Genomic DNA, 27,996 nt, shown 5'->3' on the forward strand with positions numbered 1-27,996 from the left:
GACTACTAACAGTAATTTTATCCCCTTTTCATTTTTGTAAGTTGTGTGTACATCCCTGCAATCTAAAGAAATACAAAATAAACACTCATTTATAATTAATGGACTGTGATTTCAATTAGATCACATGGAGCTGGTGGAAAACTGCAGGTGTAATAAGCAACAGCTGACCGCCTTTCATATTCAAAACAAACGGGGGGGGTCAGATTGTTAGATTAACTGCTAACTGTAGCTGCCATTAGCGAAGTGGCTCCGTTAGCAGTGCAGCTAGCAGTCCAGACTATGAGTTCAAAGAAACAGGACCATAGAGTGTCGGTGTTTTCAACGCCAGCAGCTTTGGACTGGATGGTTCAGTGCTAGCTGGTTAGCATGATGAATTCAGGAGATGGCTATGGAGATTTTGATGCTAGCGTAAAAGTGCCCCATGCACTCCAGTGAAAATTAGTTTGACTGAAAACGAAACTACAGTAAATCTTAAAAGTGCCTCTTTCATCGTAATTATGCTTTTACATGAAGGTTTGACTCATATACATTCACAAATAAAGCCTAGGTTGCATATTGCGAGAGTTTCACTTTAAGTAAAAATTCTTACATATTGCACCTTCAGAAAACATTTTGTTATTGTCATCAAACCTTTTGCTGGTGGTCCGATATACAAATACTAGGTCTTTGTCTGAATTATTCTGTTCTTGAAAATGATGAAATGGCTTTCTACTTCAGTTGTGTTTTATAACCTCCAGTTCTATCTGTCACCCTGAACGGAGCTCTTTTGGTTGTCCATGATAAACTAGATCTCAGTTACTGTTGCAGGTTCCCCTTTTTGCTTGATCAGTAAGAGCCTCCCCTCCTCTGTGACCATCAGTTTACCTTTTCCCTCTGTACAGCTTGACCAGCATTCCCCTCTCTAAAGGAGAAAGCCCAAGCCTTACATTCAGCCTCGTCTGAGTGATACCACTGAACCTCTACAAAGGATGGAAAGGAGTCTACAAGAAGAATAAATGACAAATGTTGAATGAAACCAGGGACATGCCAAAAGTCTCAAATAACAGTACTTTACACAGAGGATCCTTTTCGAAAGATCGTTTTTGTTGTCACTCCCTTCCAACAGCTCCAACCTCAAATCTTGTCTAAAACCAATGAACTATTTTCCAAATTCATTTTGCTAAAGCTGACCTTCAAACCCGTGTCTGTCTTCAGAGCCAGTGTCTATGAAACTGAAAACCTGCTTTCTGCATTTGATTGTCTGTCTTGTCATCGGGTGTTGAATTACTCTACGCCTCTGTGTAAAAATGAGCGACGGCACAGGAGGTAAGCACGATTAGACACAGTAGTGCTTTGAGCTAACATACAAACAGTGACAAAGCTGAAGCAATCAGATTAGAATATGTGTTTCATAGCTGTCTGTTCAGTGTGAAGCTGAAACAGCAGCCAGTTAGTTAAGATCAGCTCAGAATCAGCACGTCTGGCTCTGTCAAGAGGCGACCAAAGTCTCCAACCTCCACGTGCAGATCTCAGTGACTGACACATCGTTTGTTTCATTCATATAAAAAGCAAACTGGAAGGAAAAGGACGGGCAATCCTTAATGATTTATCACACTCTCTTCTCTTTGAAATGATTATTTTGATAATCATTTATTTAGAATTATATAGTAACATTTGTAACCTCTGATGCAAGACGTGAAGTGTACAATGTGTCCCATGTTTCAACTGAGTTTTTATACAGAGGAGAATCTTGCAGATCAACATATCACGGTGTAGGCGTTTATCTGTTACTGGACGTTTGCTTTCCTGTTTGTAGGTAGAGAACTGAATGTTCCAGATGAGTAGAGGCTACGTCAGGTTTCCTTGCTGCTTACATGGCAGGAGTTATCTCGGCAGCCGGACTGAACTTACACAATAACTGCTGTAAACGATGTTGCTGTGTGTGTGTGACAAGGACCACATTGTACATTTCATATGCCTATAATCAGAGGTTACAAATGGCAAAATACAGTAAAAGTTTAAATAAATCAATAGTATAATGATACATTCTAATGTGACATTGTAACCACAGATTCCTCATACCTTCCAGCATAGCTCTGTTTAGAAAAAGCTGTGGCTGACTTCTACATTTGCGTATTCATATTAATATTCTTCTCACTGTCAGTGATGTTGTGATGCACTTTGTTGTTGAAAAAAGGGTATCTGACTGCACTTCTTTCATTCACCTTTATGTTTGTTTTTGTGTAATACGTCATTGTGAAGCGTTGTTTTTTCCATTTTTTTTTTTCTTACTAACTTGGGCTTTTCTACCCCGATGTGGATGATCTTGTCTCCTTTTCTTGTAAATGTCTTATCCAAATCACCACAAAAGCAAAAGCATCTGAAAAGTGTAGTGAAAAGCGAAAAGTTTGAATTAGCCCTTGTCTATTGTCTAAAGCATTGCTTCTCCAGGAAGTCAAGACCCCCGTGTTAGTCCCCCGACAGAACTGCGGGTAAGAGGCAGTAAACAGGTCACACATCCGAAACATCACGTGATCAACCTAATAATAATGTGTTCACTCATTGTCAGGGTAAATCTCGATATTTGAATATTTGGTGTTTAGTTGCACTGAAAACATATGGAGCCACTGGTTTCCAGTCAGGCTGTTAACTACCAGTAAATTAGTTAAACTGTACCTGCAGTTTCATTTAAACCCCAGTTCAAGTGATCTAAACTCTGTGACCCTCACTGTTTGGGGGCTCTTGGTCGTTGGAGCTCCTATCAACAGCTCCTATCACCAGCAGATAGAGAACCAACAGATGAACGGTTCAACTGTAACTTGTTTACTGTCTCGTTTGTTTTCTGTGCAGTCGGCTGACTGTTCAGGGGAGAAGGGTGGGAAACCGGTTCGTACTTTCAGAGTCTGCAGCTCTGGCCAAAAGTTTCTCTTCTGCACAATCACTTCCTGTTTTCACCAGCTGGTCTAGAGTGCACTCACAAACACACGCTGTGTTTTTCAAAATACATGAGCTGAGCCTGCCAGATATAATGTGCTCATGGCAGTAGCCTCTAAGACGGCATTCAACAGGAAACCAGAGTTTTCAGAGGTTTAGACCACCAAGAGTCAGAGAGCGTATGGAGGATTAACACCTGCAAACCAAACTGAAATACAAACAGCTCACAGATAACTATATGTAGTATGTTTTCGTCCACCTGTGACGTGACTTACCAAGACATAATCTGGCAAAAGGTATCAAGTCTTTATGCGTGACATAGCTGAGAGTAACCAGCTGTAGTATAGTGCTGCTGTTGGCGGCCCCTCAATTTCCCCTTTTCACAGGAGCACTACTGTGGTTTGTGTTCCACTTCTAGTAGAGTGGTCTCATTGTCCAGTATTGTTTCAAACCTGAAATGATCACAAGTCTCATGGCTTCTGTATGGAGATATGAGAAAGAAAGTCTGGTTCCCCACCAGAGTTTCAGCTAAAATACAGACATAAGACTCTTTAAAATAACTAATGACTGATATCAACATTAAAGTTCACTGTGGGTGATGTTGAAGACTTTGATTCACACAGTGTGTCATAACTTTTAGATTTTTATCGGCTTTTAGTTTGGAAAAAGTAGAACTTTTATCGAAAATGGGATATTCATTATGTCTTCGTGTTTATTTATTTACATTTTGGAATTCAATGCACAAATTCAATGCAACATCTTCTTTTATAAAAGCTTTATGGAGGGTTGCATATTTTAAATGCACATTTGAAAGATGTTCAAATGCACAATTTAACTTCCTTTTTGACCAAAATAGACACATTGCAGCAGGCTGGACACTCTGAAGTGACTCTATAGTACCAGGAAATGTACTTAGCCTCCATCTGACTTACAAGAACTCTGAAAACTAGGAGACACTTCTGGTCTATTTTGAGTCGCAGCGCGTTTGACATGTGAAACTTGCAATAGTGGAAGGGAGACAAGAGGAGAAAGTACCTACTGTACTCTTTACATATACCAAATATTTTCAATTAGCCAATTTAACACATTTTCTTCTATGATAATCATTGAATGGAGATGATTTATGATTGATTATTCAGCTCACTTTTTCTCTTGATTCATTATTTTCTATAAAGTCACAATGATAACTAAACATATTCGAATGGCTTGTTCTTTCCGACCAACAGTCCAATAGAGTGGAGGAACCGAACACATTTACTGAAGTACTGTTGTCAAAATTTCATGTACTAGTACTTTCCTTGCGTATTTGCATTTGATGTCACTTTATGCTTCTGTTTCACCACATGTCAGAGAAATGTTATTCTTTTTACTCCTTAAAGTGAATTGTCAGCAATTAATTATTTTTATATACAGAACGTGTGATCTCTTTGTGACATGTTTATAAAATCAGTTAAGTACCTAAGAGTCACACTATTAAGATCTTACTAAAAGTAAAAGTCTTAAAGAATTTTATATTAAATGTACGAAAGTATCCAGCAAAAATAAATAAATAAAAATGTTGTATCAAAAGTACAAGTAACTAAAGTAACCCTAAATTAATTTAGCCTGTAAATAGCACAATATTTGTGTGTGTGTGTGTGTGTGTGTGTGTGTGTGTGTGTGTGTGTGTGTGTGTGTGTGTGTGTGTGTGTGTGCGTGTGTGTGTGTGTGTGTGTGTGTTTATGGAGTGGTAATATACAGTACTAGAAAATAGAAGTACAAAGTACAAGTGTAAAGTACAGGTACCTCAAAGTTCAGTTTTAAAGCACAGTATTTGAGTAAACGTACTTAGTTACATATCACCACTGTATAAAAAGCAACATCACATGACCAACTACAACCATAAAATGTCAATTACACATTAATATAACAGTAATAGTAGGTTATATATAAATATGTAGGCTCCAACACTCACAGGGGTCCAGGCTCTTTGCACTGAGTCCCCTTGTGACTGTTGCCCATAAAACTTCTATACTTTTATTTAAAGATACACTAGGAAATTCAGAACCCCGAGAGGTAATATTTACATTACTGAAGGTAAAAACACAAATGCAGAAAGAGAAATAGATTGGTTTTTTTTCCCATAACTGATAAAGTCTGTGTAAAATTGTTTTGAAGCTAGAGAGGTGGCAGGGTCCACCAAATAGGCTATAAACAAAACCAGACGTTTACGATATCAGGTGCAATCAATGAATCATATTTGCCCACTATGATTCACCTAAAGTACTATCAAGTGAGATGTTAAAGGTGCACTGCGTAGTTTAGGGGAAGTAATCTTAATCAGGACTGAGAGATCTTTATTACTCCTAAACAAACTAAATAAAGAAAATCTCTTCATTTTCATAGATGAATAAACCGAATAACCAAACTGACCATAAAGGACAACAACATTTGATACTGTTTTACTTTGTAAACATGTGGCGGACCCTGCCACCTTTCCAGCTTCACACAGTGTTCTGTAGACATTATCTTTCCTCTGAGAACAGCTTATGGTAAAAAAAATAAAAAATAAAAAATTCAAGTTTCTCTTTGTATTATCACCTCATTACATATTGTAAATATTCAAATTCTGAGTTAGAATTTCGTCTCCGAAACAAGAGTGGCCATTTAACTTGGGCTGCAGGATGTGAATACTTATACATTAAAAAATATATATTTATTATGAATATTCTGGGAGAAAAAAGAAAACAGAAAATTCTCACATTTGAGTATGTGGCAAATATTTTACATATTGCTTGAAAAGAAACGTCCAGAAAGTTGTTTTTTTTTCAGCTAACTAACTGATTAATTGACTATCGCTTCAGATATTACACCGAAGAGAAGAAGAAAAGATGATTAATGATTACCAACACGCGTGTATTTCGGAGGAACAGAAGGCGGAAGTTGAAGAGAGAGAGAGAGAGAGAGAGAGAGAGAGAGAGAGAGAGAGAGAGAGAGAGAGAGAGAGAGAGAGAGAGAGAGAGCGTTACTTTCACTTCGCGAGGACTAAAGTTTTGGTGGACGGTCCCTTGGCGCGCGGGGGAGCCGGAGAGGCAGCAGAGCGCAGCCGCTCGGTTACAGTCCGGCTCGGTGCGACGACGCTCGCTGTGTGTGAATGACGACGCAGGGAAACCCTCCACCGCTTCGCATGAGCCGAGCCGGCGCTTCTTCTGTCTGAGCTGGATTTACAACACCCCTCACCGTCACCTCGCTTCTCCCACCGAGAGAGAGACGTGTCCCCGTGATGTTCCAGCCTCCATCTTCGCTGTAATCAGGAGCATGAGGAGATGACCGGCGTGTAGAGCCCTGAGGCAAGTGTCTGTCTGCGCTAACAGGTTGGAAAAGCCTCTCGCGTATGATAAATGTCAGTTAGTTCATAACCAATAGGCTTAAATGCCACGTTTTATGAACGGAGTTTGGTTGCACAAGTCTTGTTTCCTCGCTGATTTGGAAAAGATGTTTCTCATTTATCTTACATAATGTGACAGCCTGTTATCATTATACACACACACTTTAGGTGTTACAGCATTTCACTCAGATGCATTTTTATTTATGGGCTGGTAAGTCAGCCCTACATCTGGCAGCCACTGCAGCTCACACAGCACAAGTTTCCTCTTACTGAAATCAATAGTGTAGAATTACTTTATGGCAAACTACTGGAGATGGCATTCAACATACACTGTGTTCTGTCTGCGCAGTCATTTCAATAGGCTGACATGAAACAGGGCGTCAAAATGTCCCAGATGTGTGTTGTTTTTTTTGTTTTTTTTCTTTTTTTTTTTCTTTTTTTGTGCTGCGTGGTTATTCAGTCAATTTAAGTTTCCTTTTAGTGTATCTTCACCTCATTTGACCCCCGGACGCTTCTTTCTGTCAGAAAATTCAGTGTGTGAGGGTTGGAGGTGCAGGAATTACATCCGCATAACGAACTGCAGATCATAAACTGATGGCAGCACTTGAAAAACACACGTTAAAATTGCCTTGGTTTGCTATTTCATACCTTATATTAGTATTCATGCATTAAAGGGGCACTATGGCGTTTTTGGAGATGAAATTCAAAGTCACAATTTCAATATTTACAATACTAATTAGGTAATAATACAAACTCGTAAATATTTATTTTTCTTATAGCTGAATAAACAAGCTGCTCTCAAAGGGCTTTAAGGTTTAAAGTGAAAAAGGTGGCGGGGTACGCCAAATATAAGCAAAGTGCAACAGTAGGAATGTGTTGTCCTTTAAGGTCGGTTTGTCCATTCAGTTTATTCAGTCATGAAAATGGAGAGTGTGTTTATTTCATTTAATCAGTCAGTGAAGAGCTTTGTCATCTGATTAACATTTCTTCCCTACGCTTCATAATGCACCTTTAAACTGCATTGAGACAATGAAAGAAGGGAACTACACACTCAGTAGTGTCCGTTCACGTCGTACACACTGTTGAGAAGCAACAGTGTTACAGCACCTAACACACTGCACACGTACAGTAACACACATGTTAATAGTGGACTTATTAACCGGGGCTGTGTTTCCTCTGTGTGTGTGTGTGTGTGCGTGTGTTTTCCGGTGAGCAGCAGAGGAGCTGACGGTAAATGAGAGGCCGTCACCATGCCCCCGGGGAAGTATGGGATGCAGGAGGAATGGGAGAAGGAGGGGGACCAAGGGATCGTGATGGACTTCCTGCTGCCTACCGGGATCTTCCTCAAATTCCCTGTGTCTCGACACGACACCATCAAGAGCATCAAAAAAGTACGGCCACCTCAAATCTCAATTCAGTCATCAGTCGCTGTTTTTGGAGACCAGTAAAACCCTGATAGAATCATTTCCACTGCTGATAGATGATATACGGTGTTATTGCATCATGTCTGTTGCTGCGCTGCAGCTCTGACGAGCTCAATTGCAAACGCTGTTGTTATTTACAATATTTGCTCAATACGCTTTCAAGCAAATTGGTCGCCTTAATATCTCCTCCAGACATTAAACTAATTAGAATCCAAACAACGCTTTCTGCTGCTCCTGATCCATCTTGAAGTTTTGATGCAACTGTGAGAAAGAGACGGAGCCACAGCTTTCTCTCCTCCTTGGTATACACGGCCAGCTCTCTGCTGAGGCAGATCTGCTGTTAAATGTGAATGTGCCCGTTTCTATGCCAACAGTTCTGCCACTTCAGGCTGTTTGATTTAGCTGTGTTAAGTAATGATACTCTTGGAAGCTGTTAAGATGATTAAGAGATTAAATGTCTTTCCAATCGTGCGTAATTCACAAAGAATTCTAGAAAATGTTCAAAAACTGCTGGGGTCATTTTATATATTTTTTTTAGTACACAATAACTTGTCATTGTAGCTCATTAGAGGCAAACATGTTGTTCCACAACAGCGTGATTTCTCCCGCTTCCCAAAATAGCAAAGACGCAGCACGGGGTGTGAGCGTGACCCCCCCGGAGCGTATGTCTCACACGCACAGAGAGCACCCTGTACACTGATGAACACTGCGCCCTCAACCTCCTGCATCGCTTCCGTCTCTTGTTTCAGATGGTTTGGAAAAATGCCAGAAGTGAGGCACTGTTCAGTGCACTGGGTGATCCCGACGCGTACGTCTTCACCTGCATCAACCAGACAGCAGAGAGGGAGGAGCTGGAGGAGGAATCGAGGCGCATCAGCGACGTGCGGCCCTTCATGTGCGTCCTGAGGCTGGTGGCGAGGGAGGGCGACCGAGTGGAGAAGCTCACCAACACACAAATCAGCCTGTTGATTGGAAAAGGTCAGCAGCATCCCCCTGTTTGTTGAGGGTGTTAGTGTTTGGTGGTATTGTTGTGTAGATGCTCAGTGCAAGATAAGAAGCAGACCTCTGTCAGCGTCTAGAAGTCTTTGAGAGTGTTTGCGATGTAGGTCTTTTACACCTGCCTGGTTCGACCTGTCAGAATCACTGGACAGGTTTCTTATTTCTCCCGCCAAGTGAGCAGAATAATTGATCAATACATGGAATACAATAAAGAGGTGAACTATAGTGGCAATTTCAGACTGAATCACCATTTAGCTTTGCTTCATTATTAAAGACGCAAATATGTAAGAATTTGTCACCTGTTACCTTCATACTCTAAACAAACAGGCAGCAACATATGACAGGAGTAACCTCTAACTGAAGCACAGGAGCTTTGGACCAGGACGGGTCAGATCTAAATTGTATACATAAACATTATAAAGATATCATGATGCCAAAACTGCTAATTATACACGTTCAGATTATTATTGTAGTTAACTCTTATTTAACGTAATAATGTAATAACTAATGTATTCAGCTAAGATTCTTACATACTGCCTCCTTAAATCTGACTGTTTGTCACTAAGCCATCAGTGCTGACTCACAGTGACGCATATGTCATCATCATTTTCGGGTAATAAGGAAGCTGCAGTAGTGGCTGCTTGAAGCAGGTAATGCTTTTGACGTTAACTGAAGACATATGTTGTTCTGATAATTGTTATTTCTGTAAATCAACATTCAACAACCTGCATGAAGGTATTCAGGGTATGATGATATGACCCAAGGATAATATTATAGGCTATATTGTGACACAATATACATCACAATATTTTTAGATCTCCTCAAAATCACTTAATGCTCTGAACTGGGCGACAATATTGAATACATCAATATGTACCAAATACCAAGATGATATTGTAGGGAATACTGGAATTTTATTGTTGGGTGGCACCAGAGGGTGACCCATCCCGCATACAGAACTGACTGGCTCGGTTGGTTTTTAAGAGCAGAGAAACAGCCGTTGCAACAAGCTCACTGGCGGCGCTCATAGAATGGACAATATGAATATGACAGTGATTCAGTGGTCTGGCTGGAGCTGCTCTGGAGGCAGAAAAGTTCCTGTAGGCAGTGTTAAAACCTTTATTGGTGGAACCTAATGCCCGCCATTTTTCGGAGCAGTTAGCAAAGCTGGCAAACAAACACTTGAGTGAAAAAGAAGGAACTGTTTCTTTGTTTTGCTGCAATTATCTTGAAAGATCAACAAGTTACTGGTTAGCTGTGAGCTAATTTAGATTGAAATTGGAGAGCAGCTAGGCTAGCTCATGCTAAGTAACATTTCTCACCCCACTTAGTAAAATTTTTACTTCATCGTGTCTTCATACAGAATTATATTTGCTATAGGTGTTTTTATGAGTTTCATTTGGGTTTCATAGAACAAAAACATGGTCAGCTCTCAGGCAGATCCAGTAAATGTTTGCATACCAAAATTGTTCTGAAAATTTAAGTGGATTTTATTCAAAAATGTATTAAAAAAATGAGCAAAGATGACCAACAAAATGAGAAATTATACTTGTGACATTATGTCAAGTTAGCATACTGACCAGCTAGCAGTGGAAACACCAGCCCTCCCCCTGTCCTCTGAGCTCCCAGTCCAGGCAGTGTCAACTAAGTGGGCTGTGGCTAACGGGGCTAACTAGCTAACAGCAGCTACTGTTAGCAGCAGTTAGCACTCACTCTGGTGATATGCTGATTGGAATATGAATCGGACAGGTGGCTAAATCTCACGCATTACACCTCTGATTATGATTTCTCAGGTCTGCATGAGTTCGAGGCCCAGAAGAACCACGAGGTGAACGAGTTTCGGACGAAGATGCGCACCTTTTGCGAAGTAAAGGCTCAGGAGCGGCAGGCGTTGCCGTGGCAGCAGTGGATGGAGTACAGCTTCCCATGTGACTTGGAGCCATGCTGCTTTCCACCGGCATGTGGGAGCGTCAAGTCAAAGAACGCCAAGAAGATTTTCATCAACGTCAAGTTTGAGGCTAGCGATGTGAGTAGATCTGCTGTTGTAGTTTTTATGAGTCACACAGTGTGTGTGAAAATGTTGAAGTGTGATGGGGCAGCACATATAGAGAGCTCAACGGCTTTGATTGGAAAAACTGTAGTTCCACCTTGTGTCAACAAATGGCGAGGAGTATGATTTTTATGTAAGTGTGAGCACCTTGGGAAATCCCCCTCCTACAGCACAAGCTTCAAAACATCACTCGGGAACAACATCCACAGACATGAAAGCTACATCTGGTCTGATTTACTGTTAACCTGGCACCTCTGTTTTAAAGAACTTGTCTGTGGCCCTCACAGGAGAGCTTCATGCTGCAGCAGGATCCTCAGGACTTCCCGGTGGCTCTGATGAGGAGTGCCCTGAAGAAGAAGGCCACTGTCTTTCGCTCTGTGAGACAGGAGCCCGAGGACTACACCCTACAGGTGAACGGGAGTTGGGAGTTCATCTATGGGAACCATCCCATGTGCCAGTTCAAAGTGAGTCTTTGAGTGGAAACACAGCTGCCCCTTTTCAGATGTTATTGTTTTTGTTCAAGTTGTATTCCTTTTCACATTTATTCCCCTCTTTCGTAGCAACATGAAGTAGAGTTAAGTAGAGAGAAACCTTGACTCTGTGAATTAAATGTCTATATTAACTTTTGCACATTAAGATGCTACAGTTTTGCCACATTGTTCTGTTGGGAGAAAGTTTCACGAGTCAGTTAAATGCAGAGAAAGTGAAAGTGACAACACATTTTGGATTTGCGGAACACTGGACATTAGCATTGTTGTCTTTAAGCATATCCTGTGTTGCCTTGTCTTCATGTTTGGGATTGTTACAGGAAAGTATCTTTTTCCAAGAGACTCAGTTCTCATTCAGACTGAAGAATCATGGTGGTCAAGTTTACCACTAAGCATGGCTCCAAGTCTCAATACTGGAGTATCTTGAAAAACACTTGTATTTGATACTGTACTGCATAAACTGAGTGCAGCTGCTGCCGGTGGATCAAAACCATTGAAAAGGAGTAATGAAACTATTTCAGAATATTCAGAACTGATATGTATTGAGAAAAACACAAGTCCTTCCCCTGGTTAGTATTTCAGTCCTAGAGTAGATTTGTTTAAAATCACAATTTGTCACCAACATGTTGTTTTTGCAAAGAAACTGACCAAACAGTGAATTTTTTAAAGAACATTAAAGACACACTTTGTAGTTTTGGAGAAGATGTTCCAACTCAGATTTTTTTCACTTTCACATGACATAGTCCATAAATGTCAGTCTGGGTCAAAATGTCTACTGACACACGATTAAACATGAAGAAGCACAACAGTAGTGGTCACTTTCTGTCGGCTCTAGAGCTTTTATTTTCTCACTGGGTGTCTTTTTCAGTGAGTTTGTCCCTGCATGGCAGCGATCAGCCCTGTAATAGCCGAAATGATTGCCGGATGAGGAGCGGGGCGATCTGAGGTTTTGGTGGCAGGAGACCCCTCTCAGTGTTGATTTTCAAACTGCAGCTACCTGCAGGGGTGACTCATATCTGTCTAGCAGCCCTGCAGAAAAGGAACTGCATCCATCCACACGTAATGAGATTTGGGCTGCATTAACCTACAGCAAATGAACTGCCTGCAGGAGTTAACCAGTGCTGTCAGAACACTGGGAAATATCTGTGGGTGAACTGACTGATAGCTGTACCAGTAAACAGCAAAATCTCCTCATCTGTCCCCTCCCGCTGTCTTTCAGTACATTTTCTCATGTTTGAGAAATGGCCAAAACCCTCATCTCACCATGGTGCACCACTCCACCATCAGCAAATATCAGGAGGAGCAGGGCCGGATGTGCAGCCAGGTATTCAAGAGTCGCTCCCTGTCCAGACCTCCTCCACTGCCCCTGAAGAAGGTGAGAGGTCAGCGGACGGATGCCGTCTTTCATTAACAGAGCAGCACTGGTTCTTTCTCTCTCTCTCCACCGGTGTGGCTCCTCAACTGGACCGCGGACTTTGAACACATGCTGTGAAACACAGTGTTGATAATTTACACCTCCGCTTGCATTTACTGTAGCTCCTTTTGCAGTGTTACCTACTTTGTTAGCTTTTATCTGACACGATTCACAGAAAAAAAAACTATTAGCAGTAAAGAACAAGAAAATGTGACTGTTTTTCAGACTTAATCCAAGTGGCTTGGAGACGTTTTTTGTCAGTGTCTCCTAGTTTCAAAGTTTGTTCCCTTTTTTTTTTTTTTTTGAACACTCTTCTGAAAGTCGGCTTTGTTGTTACTATCTTTTGCCAAACAGGAAAATGTAGCAACAATTTCATGACTCAAGATCCAGCGAATGGCATGAATGTAGCTCAAAATATAAAGATTGGGAGGGAAAAATGAAATGTCCTCTCCTCCTACAGCAGAACACCTCCTCTCTTTGGTCCATCAATGAGCCTTTCTACATTCACCTGCTGCAGGGCAGCCGAGTCAACGCAGACGAAGGAATGAAGGTCGGTGTGGTTTTGTGTGGGTTTTCTCTCGCTTTGCTGCTCAATGAAGTGTGGCATTCACTTGTTTACCAATATCTCTATTTCAGTTGTACAAACGGCGGGAGGTTGACATGTAAATGACAGGGGGGGTCACATGGTGCAGACCACATGTTTCCCATAATTCATCAAGGCGGTTGGTTAAGCTTCAAAACAGGAAGTGGGGAGGGCCTATCTGATTTTTACGTCTCACTCTGAGGCCTAGATTCTAAGAAAAAAGGCCGACTTCATGGTGTCTCTCCCTCTCTCGCTTTCAGTGCACTTCTTTTTTTGAAGCCGATGCATGCACGTTGTTACTATTGCAGACAGGCGTGGAGCCATGTCGAAATTTGTACAACGTTGTCGCTGTCGGTCAAATTCAAAACGTTCCCCTGCAGATGTCAAAGGTAGAGCAGCAAAGAGTAGCTGATTAATCAGTTAGTCAGTTGGAAGAAAATATATGCAAAGTAATTGCCAACTAGTTCGATGATCGTTTAAAGGAAAGGTTCAACAAAGATTTCAAAGGTATTATTTGTTCTTTTATCTGCTCACCATCATGATGATGGAAATTCGGGTGAAGCTTCATTATCCACATATTTCATTCCATTTCTGTAGCAAAACAGGATCTCCTGAACAACTTAAGTGGATCCCAAGATCCCAAATTAGTTTGAAGGGACATTATTTTTTTAATCCTTTTTTTATGCCGAAAATCTTCACTGTCACTGCTGAGCTAAAAGCATTATCACGCACCCCATCTGTCACTGATGCAAAAGCTCGAACACACATCAAGGATGTAGATAACATCTTTTCAAATCAGTTTGGGATCTCGAGGCTTCCAGAGACTTCGGTGACACTGGACAGGTCTTATGAAGCCAGAGTTTTTCATTTTTTGGTGAACTGGTCCTTTAAATCATTCCAGGTTCCAGCTTCTTGAATGTAGGACTTGCTGCTTTTCTCTGCCATTCATGAATGAAAAATATTTGGATTTTGGATTGTCATTTGGACAAAAGAAGCAAGAAGCAGAAGTGTTAAACAGTTTTTTTGGACATTTTATTGACTGTAAGTAATCGTGAAAGTACGATGAATTAATAATGACAATGGACTTGCGGCATTTCGCAAAGAGAGTTTTTGACAAACAAGAAAAGAAAGAGACGAGAGCGAGGACACGCGCAGGGCAGTCTGTTAATGTGTGTCTGTGTGTTTGTGATTCAGTTTCATAACCGTGTTACAGTTTGGATGGGTTATTAAGTGTAAGTGCACTTCCGGCTGCTGCCTCAGAGCACATCATGACTGATGGCAAATTTGTCCTGTCACATAATTATCAGTCATGTCTGCAGTTGGCAGGCGGAGGCTTGAAAACACGGCCTGGAGGAGAATAGCCACTCGTAGATTTTGTATTACTATAGATTCAGAATATCTTGATTTGCCAAAAGGCAGGAGCTTAATGGTCGCAGAATATTGGATTTTGAGTCCGGCTGGTTGTTTATCACATTCAACTGACTCTGCATGCCACCTGCTTACATTCTGAATGTGTGTAGACCCATTGACTCATAGTCTGAGCTACACAGGAAACTCTGAATCATCTGGTGAAGTCTGTCAATCTTCCACAAACAATCTCCCTCACCAAAGTGATAAACTGTTCAGCTCACAAACCGCACGTCTCCACCTAATCACTCCTCTCTGTGTGTGTGTGTGTGTGTGTGTGTGTGTGTGTGTGTGTGTGTGTGTGTGCATGTGTGTGTGTGTCCATCCAGCTGGTGGTGCAGGCCGGCCTGTTCCACGGCAGCGAGCTGCTCTGTAAGGTGGTGACGAGCTCGGAGGTGACTGTGTGCTCTGAGCCGCTGTGGGATCAGAAGCTGGAGTTTGACATCAACGTGGCCGACCTGCCACGCATGAGCCGCCTGTGCTTCGCTCTCTACGCTGTCATAGAGAAAGCCAAGAAGCCCCGAGGCACCAAAAAGAAGAATAAGAAAGCGGTGAGTCCATCACAGGCTCATGGCGTTTTTTTTCAGGGCCTTAGTGTACGGTTTGTGATTGAGTAGGCGACTGTTTGGGCTGGTGGGTGTGAATTTGTTAGCAAGCACAAACAGATCTGTTTCCTCTCTGGTGTGTGGTGTGCACAGTCAGTGTGTGTAGCTGTGTGGGTGTGTTTTGCTGCTGCGTCTGGTTGTGCAAGGGTGTTCAGTGGCAAGGCTGCGGTTAACATTTCATCCGCTGCAGCTCTTTTATCTGTACATCACACCAAGGAGAGAAGGAATGGCCAAACATTTTCAAGGAATTCTGAATTCATCCGTACAGATGCACTTCATATTTTACAGCACTGCTGCTTGCTTAGACTTTTACCTTTTAATTTATTTCTCATCTTTAAGATCAAACCTGGAGACGGATTAGAGTATGGGCCTTAAAACTGTGCAAAGCAGTCCTCTGCAACTCAAGTGTCACGGTTATTTTCACAGTTATTGTTATTGTCATCATAAGCACAATGGTGACAAGGAAGCAGTCGTCTTTGGGCTCCCTCCAACAACGCTCATACAAATATGAAATATATTAAATGTTTATAAATTAACAAAGAAAATAACATTCACAAAATTAGAATCTGGCACATAAAGAAATATGAGGGCTGAAGTTAAAATGTCAGAATCAAATATAATGTATAAAATAAATGTGTTGCTGTTGGGGACAAGTGCAAAGTTAATGCAATGCAAATATTAGAGTTGTAAACAGTAAGTAACCAGGTAATTAAGCATGTGAATCCAGTACAGTGGAAGTACAAGTGTCATTCTTCTTAAAGCAACAGTTCACCCAAAATGTATTTCATTTTTAATTTTCTTTTGCTCTGATGCTACCGCCCCACAGCTGTAGGTTTCTTCTGAATAACATGAAGTGAAATGAATTTTTTGTACAAAGACATGCTGATTTTACACTTGATATACAAGAATGTGTCATCAGTATAAAATAGGTGCGTCTGTGTTAAAATAGTATAATCTATATAAATTATAGTGGGTGATTTGAGGCGAAGAGCTCTGAACACTTGCAGTTGGTTTCACAGATTTTGTTCGTTTTGTTCAATTTTTAAAGATTCAATTCTTGATACTTTATTGTACTATTAGTAACGTAAATAAAATAGACTTAGACAGGTTAAGTTCTTACCTCCTTCTCACTATATACTTATTGTTTAAGCCTGTCTTGTACATGGACCTACATACACATACATCAGTAGTACTACACTGACAGACTGCACTGGACACACCCTCCACAAAATCCACATACTGTACGCTGACATTTACAGTAAACAACAGCAAATTCCTCTTTTTTCTGCAGCTGTGGGCAACATGTTTGTTTAAGTCGCCCAGGTGGGTTTCTGGGCATCGAGGCCACTTCCGCTTTCTGAGTCACTTCTCTCTTCTTTTGCCCGGAAGAGAAGTCCTGCAGTCAGGCAGACAGACGGAAGTTGAGCTATTGTGGCTGCTCTTATTTCTGTTCATCGTCTCTTGTTTTAGCCGGGTACGTTTTCAACCTGAGTGTGTTTATAATGTGTTATTTTTCAGCTGATCTCTGCTGGGAACTTATTTCCATTTTTGCTGCTTCACGTTCCAACGCTTGAGACGTCGCTGTCAAGAACATTTTTTTTCTCGAAGCTGTGAAGTCCTTTGCTTCACATTTTTTAATTTAACACAATGAATTATGAAGTAAAATTTGATTTTAAGTCATGACGTCTGAAATACAGCCGATGTTACACAAGAGATGTTTAATAATTCAATGCGTTTTGGATTAATTGATGAAAAGGTTTTAGTTCTAAAGAATCTTAAAAGCGTCTTTTGGGTGTAAGATATAGATAGAGATCTTTATATCCCATAAGACACTAACTTTTATATGAATCTTTACAAGAAAACACACAATGTTTTTATTATTTTGTTTATTTTGTAACTAAATGAGTGGACATGGTTGCTATTGATCAAACCTCAACACAATCGTGATTAAAAACGAGAGTACACTTTCTCGCTTTCGCTTTCTGTTGCCGTGACTGCTTGCAGATGGTCCTCAAAGCCAATCAGCCATCCTAATCCTCGTTGTCCCTCTCCTCAGGACTGTCCCATAGCCTGGGTGAACACCATGGTGTTCGACTACAAGGACCAGCTGAAGACCGGGGAGTTCCTCTTGTCCACTTGGCCATCTCTTCCGGGTACTTTTCAGCCGCCTCTTATGTCTCCTCCTCTTCAAAAGCAACTCACATGTTAACAGCCTCCTCCACAGCGGCTGGCAGCACACAGTGAGGGCTGAAATACCCAAAGTGACATGTGGCGCTACCAAAACCCCACATATTCACTCGCTGTGTGTTGCCGATGCACAAGACGGCCTTTTTAAGTTTTGGAAATGACTGTAAATTAGTGCTTTGTACTGTCTTTGGCATGGTGGACATACAAAAGTCACTTGAAAATGAAAATTGTGCACACTAAATGGATTCAGATCTTCTAAATAGAACACTTCATATCTGACATTTATATCACAGATGACAAAGGCGACCTGTTGAACCCGATGGGAACAGTCGAGAAGAACCCCAATGTGGACAGCGCTGCCGGGCTTCTCATTCGCTTCAGCAACATCCGGCCACATCCTCTCTATTACCCTCCACTTGACAAGGTGCTTATTCCACAGAGGCTTTATTTCAGGACGTAAACTGATATTTGTGTACGCATTAGTCAAAAACAATCCTCATTTGTTTTCAGATAAGTGACGTGGAGAGGAACGGTGATGCAGCTATTGCCACTAAAGAAGAGGTGAGACTCTCTGCATCTCACATTTTACAGTTCTGACACAGTCGAAGCAGAGGCGGCCTCCTGCCACGCGTTTTTGTTTTTCATGTTGTTGTCGCTCTCTCGCAGTACATGAAGCTAAAGGAAATCATGGACAACAAAAACTACACAGAGTTCTTCGAGGACGAGAAGGAGCTCCTGTGGAAGCTGCGTGCAGAGGTCCGCGACCGTTACCCAGAGAGTCTGTCCAAGCTGCTCCTCATCACCAAGTGGAACAAGCGTGAGGACGTAGTTCAGGTATAAATGGAGAGAGAATTTCCCCGCTATGATCTCTTTTGTTTAACTTGATTACATGGTTTTAACTCAGATCCTATTTTTTGAATATATTTTGCGGTCTAAATGAGTCATTTGTACAAAAACCTTTCTGTGAAGAGTAAGATCCTTCTTTTTTAAGCAAAAATTACCATTAAAATCGCTCCGTTCAAAGCCACCAGACTCCATTGATAAAAAAACATTTTACCTCACAGAACATCGGAGTTGCTGGTCTACCGCTGCCTTGTTCCATTTGTCCCTGTTATTGTGGGAGATTCTGGACTAATTATTTCTGTATGGATCCCCTCATACCCAAGTTTAAAAATACTGCAGCTACCTTTAACAATCATTATGTGAAGAAATACTCATTTTGTCAGCAGGATTTATCCACTGAGGACGATAGTTTATTGGATGGACCAGAGCTAGTATGGCTGAAAACTCAAAATGCTCCTCACTATGGAGCACTGAACCGGCCCAAATCAGAAATAACTGTATAAACTGCTCAATACATAAATTATGATCGATTAAATGCCCCCAAATAAAATGAATATAATACAGATATCGATACAGAAATAACTAATTAAATTTTAGAATATAGTAAAGTAAATAGAAATTTGAAAGTAAAGATATAGTTGAAATAATACAATGCTAAATTGGTTAATCTTTGCAGGACTACCAACCAGCAAAGCTATCAGGCAGTACACTAAAGCAGAGAACTTAAGTCTGTCATCAAACACATAAGAGTTTTGACTCTCCTCAGATGGTGAGTTTACTGAGGAACTGGCCGGACCTCCCTGCCATCCACGCCTTGGAGCTCTTGGACTACAGTTTCCCCGACCCAGCGGTCCGTTCTTTCACTATCAGATGCCTCAGGAAGCTCAGGTACATATTACTTTCATGTTTTTTCTCATATTCAGAGGCAGTAGAGGCTGCTTCTACCCCAGATGGCATGGCACTCATTATGTTCCAAAATGATCATTAATGGAACATTTTTCTGTGTGCGCAGTGATGACGAACTGCTGCAGTACTTAATCCAGCTGGTCCAGGTCTTGAAGTATGAGTCCTATCTAGACTGTGACCTCGCCACTTTCCTGTTAGAGAGGGCTCTGTCTAACAGGAGGATAGGACACTTTCTGTTCTGGCATCTCCGGTGAGACGCAGTCCAGCAGTCAAATAAATAAATAAAGATTGCGTGTGATAGCGTTTTGTTTGATCGGAGAATTTGCATTTATTGCAGGTCGGAGACTCACGTGGCGTCTGTGAGTTTGCGCTTTGGCCTGATTCTGGAGGCCTACTGCAGGGGAAACATCCAACACATCAAGCTCTTAACCAAACAAGTAAACTCACACACACTTGCACCCTCCACCCGATTTCAAGCTCTGAAATGTGTGCAGTGTTTTTTTGACCTTCTGTCTTAAATCTCCTGCACAGAACGAGGCTCTGGGCAAAATGAAGGCTCTGAGTGACTTCGTCAAGTCAGGCTCCCAGAAGATGACGGTGGATGACCTGAAGCTATGTATCAGACAGGAGTCCTACCTGGAGGCCCTGTCAGACCTGCTGTCACCACTCAACCCCAGCATCGTCCTCACTGAGATCTGGTTAGTGTCACACACACACACACACACACACTACAGATTGCATTGCTTAATTGGATTTCCAGGGGCAGATTTGGTCCCTTTCTCGGTTTACTGAATTACCAAATAATACATTTATGTAGAATATTGACAATTGAACCATAGACTTTATTTTAAATTATACTAAATGCCATCTTCAGTGTGTAGGTAGGTTACTTTTGAAATGTAATAAGTAATGTAGAAGTTTTTAAACTCAGCAATAAAGCTGGAAGGCCACACACATTGAAACCAGACATCGTATTACCTCAGGCTTGACATCGATAGTATTAATAAAATTGATTTTTCACTGCTGTTAAACAAGATATACACTCAGCAGTTAAGTTAGAGTTTTCTCATTTTTTGTTGTTGAATTTCATGCACATTATTTTTTTTGAGGCAATAGTCGCACATCCAACTCTCAGACGTAGGTGTGTTGGAAATTATCACTCCAGTCTTAAGAAAGAAAATCCTGCACATCGCCCCCACTCAGCAGCACAATTTATTAATAATACAAAGCTTTTGGTTTCTCTTAAACCTTCACCGAGAATGTTTCAGACAATTATTTATGATCAGACGACGCTCTTGAATATAATTTCCAGAACAGACGCCTTGATGTGGTCGGCTGGTCGCGGTTGTTCAGAGCAGTGCCCCTTGACTTGACTGGCTGATGAGAGGTGCACATTGAAATAAGTGAGCCAAACATAAGCAATGCTCAAAATTTGACTGCATTCTGCCCAAAGTATAGAGCTTATCTGGACACATACGGCTCCAGGTTAGCCCTCCTGCCCTTAGTAGTGATGCACTCAAATCTGTGCCAACAGCTTTAAGTAATTTAATGAAGTACTGCTGTTACATAAACATAACTCATCACCCCCCAACACTCGTCTTACACCTACAGTATTTCTCACAGCTCCAACCCTTACAGATAAAGTTGGTACTGTTTGTCTCCAATCTGTTCATCTTTATCCCCTTGGGCAGTGTTTTTATTAATAATGTTGTCTTGTTTGTGCTAGACAAAATGTTCTGTTTTCCTACAGTGGCCCACATGAGACAAAAGTCATTAATGCATACACATTTAAGAAAACTATATTTGTGAAATGTCACCAGGATTAAAAAACAAAAATGTAACAGTATTTTGTAAAAACAGGCATTTTCTCTACTTTCAAGTGGAGCTCGTCCTCAGTGTATGAGCCAGACACGGTTATAACGACCATGTGTTTTACAATGAGCGTGTTTGTCAATGCAGTGCAGAGAAGTGCAGGTTCATGGACTCCAAGATGAAGCCGCTCTGGCTGATGTATAAGAACCCCTGTGCTCAAGGAGACATGGTGGGCATCATCTTCAAGAATGGAGACGGTGAGATACGAGTACATGTCTACACACATTCGATACCAGGGTCTAAAGGATAAAATATCAATACAACCTTTCGGTCATCACCTTTAGATCTTCGGCAAGACATGTTGACCCTCCAGATGATTCGGCTCATGGAGAATTTATGGAAAAAGGAAGGCCTGGATCTCAGGTACAGTACAGTCTGAGTTGTTTACAGCAGCTGTTGATGCGTTTGCACACTAAGCTCCTCTGGAGGACCAGCCTGATGCTGTTCTTCTCACCCCGCACACACTCACAGGATGATCCCTTATGGCTGCTTGTCCACTGGGAACAAGATGGGTCTTATTGAGGTGGTGAAGAACTCAGACACCATCGCCAATATCCAGCGTAACAGCAGTAACAGTGCCGCCACTGCAGCCTTCAACAAGGACGCCCTGCTCAACTGGCTCAAATCAAAGAATCCTGAGTGAGTTTGATGATTTCCTTTGATAATCTTATTGACCTCTGTAACCACAGGAATCCAGCATGGGGTCCAAATATATGTACACAGGCGCTGTTCAAAGTCACGGTGTTTTATCCAGTTTTCTAGTTGTTTATCATGATTGGGGTCACACAGTGACAACAGGCTGAGCAACTCAAGTTTGCCAGAGAAGGCCAGCATACAGAAGTGTTTGTTTGTTGGCACATGTAATAGTGGATAATGATAGTGAAGATAGTGGTGGAATGTAGCTCCAAACAAAAGTGTTTTCACTGGAGTCCAAGAGTACAAATATGTGTTATTTCCTTTTCCTGCAGGGTAGTATATTGGTTTTATTTATAAGACAAATTCTGTGAAGATTTGTCATTTGCATTGCAAGATGTGTGAAAAAACAGCAATGAATGTGCACAAACCATAGCACTGAAAGTATTTTTTGTGTGGTAGGGAACTGAAAGGCAGTCTTGGTGTGAAATGTGTCACATCCGCTGGCTTTGTTTTGAACAGACATTTTTGGTATTGTTGGTCAGACTTTATTTAAACCCTCCTAGTATTTTGCTCTTCCAAAAATGCATGCAAGCAATTAATAAATGTTATAGAACACATAACAAGGTGTATGTATGCAGATGCATGGACATAGATAAAACAGATAATGAATGATAATGCAGTAAAACAGAATTTATTTTTATACAATATGTCCTCAAAGGAGACGTTATAATTGTCAACAAATACTGTAAATTCATAACACTTTAAATGCTTATAGTATCTGCTTACATTATGTTATAGTGTGATATTAAATTTATTACATTCCTATAGTTTAACAACAGACAGTCATTATAGGTAAGAGCTTTTTAAATTCTAGTCAAGATTTTTTTTACCATTTTTTATTTTTACAAATATAATTCAGTGCAGTAACAAACTTGATTGGTTAAATTGTAATGTTTCACTTAAAGGGGACACATTATGCTCATTTTCAGGTTCATAATTTTATTTTGGGTTACAACAAGAATAGATGTACATGTTTTAGTGCTCAAAAAACACATCAGTTTTCTCATATTGTCCAGTGCTGCAGCTCTGTATTCACCCTTTGTCTGAAACGCTCAGTTTTAGCTCCTGTCTCTTTAGGGCCCGGCCCCCTGAAAACCCAGTCTCCTCTGATTGGTCAGCTCACACATGCCTGAGCCAGCAAAGCTAACAACAACACAGCAGCTGAGCTAAATCAATTTTTACGTGCATAAATTATACAAATGTTGACATGGTGATGTAGTGTGATGTCACAAAGTCACTGAATTTAAGGCAGGACTACTGACGAGGCGTTTCAGGAGCACCACTTTCAGTGGGAGTGGGGAGCTTCTGTTGGTTCGGACTTTGTCTTTTCTGACTTTCAAGATCTTTTACCTGCACAAGAACACACTGTATGTAAAACACTGAAGCAAAGGGAAAAAAAAGAAATGCAATCAGCCTCCTTTAAGGACACACAGGTGCAGAGTATGTAGCAGTTCTTTCTTGACAGTATGAACAAATTACTTTTTTTCCCATCTGTTTTGGGAGCATTTGAGTTTAATGCTTCATAAAATGTTGTCTGGATGTCTGCGCGTGTGGTTTAAATTGTTTACGTCAAAATGTTTATCATGTGCAGGGTTTCCAAACCGTGACAGACCAGCACAAAGTGCATCGGCAGACTGCAGCTTCAGGAACATTAAACAAGAGTAGATTTTTATTTGGTGCCAGACTGTCTGAAGGTCTTGTCTTTTCTGAAAGCTCCTCGAAGAGAGAGAACCATTCAATGTAATGAATAAGGCTTTTGTACGTCACGTTGGCAAGACAGGCCCCGCTGACTGCGAGACAGAACAGAAAGGTAATTAGTTTGAAATGCTGCAGCACCCAAAATGGAGCGGAGAAAATTAGTAAAAGCTTGACACAGTGAGCCCCCTGCACGTCTAGACTGTGAGAGGAAGTGATGGTCGATCATTAATAGGACTCAGGAACTCCTCTGTGAATATTTCATATGGCAGTGAGGAAAATTCCACATCTAGAACAAACCCTACTCATACTTTGCTTCCTTCTCTCCACTTTTCCTTTTTTTTGTCACCAGGGACAAACTTGATAAGGCAATAGAGGAGTTCACGCTGTCCTGTGCTGGCTACTGTGTAGCTACTTATGTCTTGGGCATCGGCGATCGTCACAATGACAATATCATGATCAGGGAAACTGGACAGGTACTGTGATATTTCATAAAGACACTGAAATCTACCACAAGGGCAATTTGCAAACTTATAGCCCAAATCAAAAGTGTTACACTTTCACTGTGAATAAAACTTAAAACAAATTCAAATGATTCTTCTATTTAAGATTCGATATTGATTGGAATGTCAAGGTTTAATAAGGAGTAATGATACAAAGTTGTGACTTCCAATGAGTGTTTTGTCAGAATAGGTGGTCTTTATTTTCAGTAAGTGTCTAAATGTGACTTTGCTGAGGGATTCAGAGCCAGAAGTTCATTTTCACCTTTGCTCCTCAGCTCTTCCACATTGACTTTGGGCATTTCCTGGGCAACTTCAAGCGAAAACTGGGCATCAACAGGGAGCGTGTGCCTTTCATCTTGACATACGACTTTGTCCACGTGATCCAGCAAGGACGGACGAACAACAGTGAGAAGTTTGAGAGGTACAATATTTTTGTGTTTTTCCTGCTCTTATATTTTAAGGCCTGTACAGAGTGTCATTTTTTAACATTTGAAACTATTAAGGATTTCGTCTGAAGCCTTGAATGTTTGTCTTCATATTTTATGACGTCTACACCTTGTCTTGTAAGATAACCCACTGAAGGTCTAAGTACCAAAACGTTGTTGTCATTAAACTTAACTGCAAGTGAAGTGGATGGTGTGTGTCCTGATGACATCAACAGTGTAGCAAGTAGCTTTTTTGTTAATGTGGTAATACGTATGTGATTTAAGGTGCCTGCTAGACTGCCAAATTAAAGGCCAACGTCGCCTATTTTACTCATTAAATTGTTTATACAGGTCTTTGGGGGTTTTACTGCATATGTGAAAATATAGAATATCCCTTTTTGTGGCTCCACAGGAAGCTGAGTTAAATCAGATAAATGGCCTCCGGTGATGTTAGTCACTCAGTAGCAAAAGTTGCACAGTGGGTGATATAGGGACCATTCCACTCGTATAGTGTTGCCTTCACTGTTGGACTCATCGTGGAAAGTTTAAAACCATATATTTTATAACCAATGGCTGATTATTGCATCCATGTGATCAGGTTCAGGGAGTACTGTGAGCGGGCCTATAAGATCCTGTGTCGGAACGGGACGCTGTTCGTCAACCTCTTCGCAATGATGAAGGCAGCAGGACTGCCAGAGCTCACCTCCTTCAAAGACATCCAGTATCTGAAGGTACACAGCAGCGCTGATGGTAATTCTAATGATGATGATGGTAATAATGGTAGTGTTATTGACAATGTTCTGTTAATTTGTTTTCAAAAGGACTCTTTAGCTTTGGGAAAATCAGATGAAGAGGCACTGAAGAATTTCAAAGTCAAGTTTAACGAAGCTCTGCGGGAGAGCTGGAAGACAAAGGTCAACTGGATGATGCACTCCTTGGCCAAAGATAACAGACCATGAGGAACACTGCACCAAGGGACCTGAAGAAAGACCAAAAATTATGGATTTTAATTTATGGAGACAAAAGGGATGAAAACACAATCAAATATGTTACTTTATTAATGGCATTCAAAGACACTCAGCAATTGTTTACAATTTACTGGCCTGTCTGTGGTACATAACGACTAAGTGGAGGCGTCCGAAGACAATGAAACGTCCGTGGAACATATTTTCAAGGAAATACATCACACTCATCATTTTCCCATCACACAATATGGAATGCCTTGAGGACATATCAACAAAATATGTATAAACTATGCTTTTTTTGATGTGTAAGAAATTGCTACTTGAAAACCACCTGCTCCTGCAGAAGCGTCATGAATCACTGCAACAGAAGCTTGGACTGAAAGTTCATCTCACCGACTGCATTACTCAGCAGGGAGCAAACTGCATACAAACTTTATGACAACTTTAGTCTTGGAGTACAATAACAGGGCGGCAGTTTCACCTCAAGTCTTTTGTAAGGTTTACAACCCTCGATGGCTGTGTCATTTCCTCTCATTTCAAATGCCTCTTTGCAATTGTGTCTTGTATTTTTGATTTTTATTCTGTGGTATTTTATTTAATTTGGTAACTCTGCAGTACTTGTACAAAATCATGAAGGATATTTTAAAGAGATGTGTTTTACTGCTGTATCACTTATTGATGTGTAATATTGCCTTGAAGTACAGTATGTCGCCTTCGTAGTGCCAGTAGACAGGAAGCATTGTAACATTATACAGATTATTGTAAGGTGAGAAAATAACTTGACATGGGACCTTTTATTTAATATCATTCCTTTTTACCAGCCTGTGAGTCATAACAGACTCTTACCAAACAGCTACTGTGCATCAAAGCAATAGTTTGATATTTTGATAAATGTGCTGAGAGTTAGATGAAGAGTTCATATCACTCTTTTTGGGCCCCCACTACACGCACATATTGATATTTGGTAAACAAACAAAATCAAAATTGATTATTATGCCTATTAATTTAGTTAGATAAATATTTCAGCGTATCTATTTTTACTTCTGTAGTCATGTGCAATTGGCTAATGTTATATTTATTGGAACAATATAGTTGCTGTGATTTTTATTTTATACCAGGGTCTCTACATATGAACACAAGCATTGAGAACATTGTGGACACAGAGTTTACTATAAATAAAGTTTCTGAACCACTCACATTAGCAGTAGCTTCTTCCTCTAGCTGTCGTCATGGCAGCCCAGACATACTCAGGATCGACACATCTGGGTAGAGTGTATGTGGTTCAGTTGAGCTATTTGTAGAGACCCTGGTGATACCACGAGCAAAGTTTCATGTTGTGTCAAGCCTTCTTAGTGTTTTAAAAATAGCAATTTTGAAAAGTGCCCCAAGCATTAAATCCTGCCAAGATAGTGACTAAGCCAGGCTACGGGATTCCCTCTGTTTCAATATCTTTAGCTGAGCTAACTGTCTCCTGGCCTGTCTCCTCTTAATATTTAATGGACATGAGAGTGGTATTGCTTTCTCTCGTCTAACTCTCCACACGAAGACAAGTAGGTGTATTTTTTTCAAAATTTAAGACTATTCCTTTAATCACAGCTATCATGAGCAAATGAAAACTAAATGTTCTCAAGCACCAGGCAAAGATATATAAATGTTTGGTCAAAGGATCAGACAAAAATTATGAATACATGAGGCATTAAGACCCAAATAGGTAAATCATCTATGGACTCATATAAGCCATATACTGGTACTTTACACATGGACCTTTTGAAAGTGTGAATCTGAACCTTGTGTACTTTCTCAGATGATACTGTCTGTGTGTATTTGTATGTGTGTGTGGTGTGTGTGTGTGTGTGTGTGTGTGTGCGTGTGTGTGTGCCTGTGTTATTCTCTGATATTTAAGTTATACACTGTAATTCCCGTTGCATTGTAGAGCTGATGTGCCAGGTGCCATGAAAGAGATTTCATGCTTATAGTGTCAAACACCTCCACGTTTTGATGTATCTAATGCTCTTCAAAATGGTGTTTGTCTGTTCAAGCTGTGTGATTCAACTCTATGGTGCTTTTAGATTATTTTACATGCCGTATATCTTGCCGTCAGTCCTGCAAGGAAGACGATGAGCTTCTCACAGCCTTCTCATTTGGCATGACAGTCAATGATCTGCACCGGTTGTATGAGTCTCTGTGTGATGATGACTTCTACAGCATAGCAAGAGCTGCTGTAGATTACACAGCGAGAAGATTTAAAAGCTTCTCAAATATTCACTGTGGACTAGACTTTAAACATGGGTCATCACTGTCCCTCAGTATTGGCTCAGCTAAACACTGCTGCTTTAAGCTGCTTTAAGCCGTGAGGAGTGGGTTTATGGAGTTGAGCTACTTTTGCAAGTTGTGAAAATAAAATGTACTGCTGTTGCCTTTTGGGCTGATTGTAATTCATGAATTCAGTGAAATGGTACAAATCTCTTCAGATTCAGGCCTCATTCTCATGTGTGCAGCTAAGACAGATAAATCCTCCTGACCTGTACTTTATCTGCATCCTGTTTTTATTTTTGTTTCACTTGCTGTTGGGAGGGAAACGTGCACTCAATAAACACTTTGCAACAGCAGAGCGCACTGATGCTTTCAAGAATCCAATATATCTGTTATACATA

At 40.8% G+C, this 27,996-nt stretch overlaps 1 protein-coding gene across 2 annotated transcripts; it reads left to right on the forward strand.

The window, feature by feature from the left end:
- The first annotated feature begins 5,930 nt into the window (after positions 1-5,930).
- On the forward strand, positions 5,931-27,981 carry pik3cd (phosphatidylinositol-4,5-bisphosphate 3-kinase, catalytic subunit delta). 2 transcript variants are annotated; one of them, XM_037104972.1, is made up of 23 exons: positions 5,931-6,242; positions 7,497-7,671; positions 8,454-8,682; positions 10,497-10,729; positions 11,041-11,217; positions 12,461-12,616; positions 13,116-13,205; positions 14,975-15,196; positions 17,307-17,403; positions 17,731-17,861; positions 17,948-17,998; positions 18,104-18,271; positions 19,047-19,168; positions 19,293-19,436; positions 19,524-19,623; positions 19,718-19,884; positions 21,146-21,255; positions 21,343-21,421; positions 21,530-21,697; positions 23,802-23,925; positions 24,228-24,373; positions 24,976-25,108; positions 25,199-27,981. In XM_037104972.1, exons 2-23 carry the CDS (start codon positions 7,531-7,533, stop codon positions 25,334-25,336), a joined length of 3,126 nt encoding a protein of 1,041 aa, XP_036960867.1. In that variant the 5' UTR covers positions 5,931-6,242; positions 7,497-7,530; the 3' UTR covers positions 25,337-27,981. The 2 variants fall into 2 exon arrangements, with proteins under 2 accessions (XP_036960867.1, XP_036960868.1); XM_037104973.1 differs by having other exon boundaries at positions 13,119-13,205.
- The last annotated feature ends 15 nt before the right edge of the window (positions 27,982-27,996 follow it).

This window comes from Acanthopagrus latus, chromosome 7 (genome assembly GCF_904848185.1).
Source record: "Acanthopagrus latus isolate v.2019 chromosome 7, fAcaLat1.1, whole genome shotgun sequence".
NCBI lineage: Eukaryota > Metazoa > Chordata > Actinopteri > Spariformes > Sparidae > Acanthopagrus > Acanthopagrus latus.

Coding starts and splice junctions, on each gene's coding strand:
- pik3cd (XM_037104972.1), top strand. CDS start 7,531: ATGCCCCCGGGGAAGTATGGGATGCAGGAGGAATGGGAGAAGGAGGGG. Junction 18,272..19,046: donor AGCGTGAGGACGTAGTTCAG/GTATAAATGGAG, acceptor GACTCTCCTCAG/ATGGTGAGTTTACTGAGGAA. Junction 21,422..21,529: donor AAGGAAGGCCTGGATCTCAG/GTACAGTACAGT, acceptor ACACACTCACAG/GATGATCCCTTATGGCTGCT.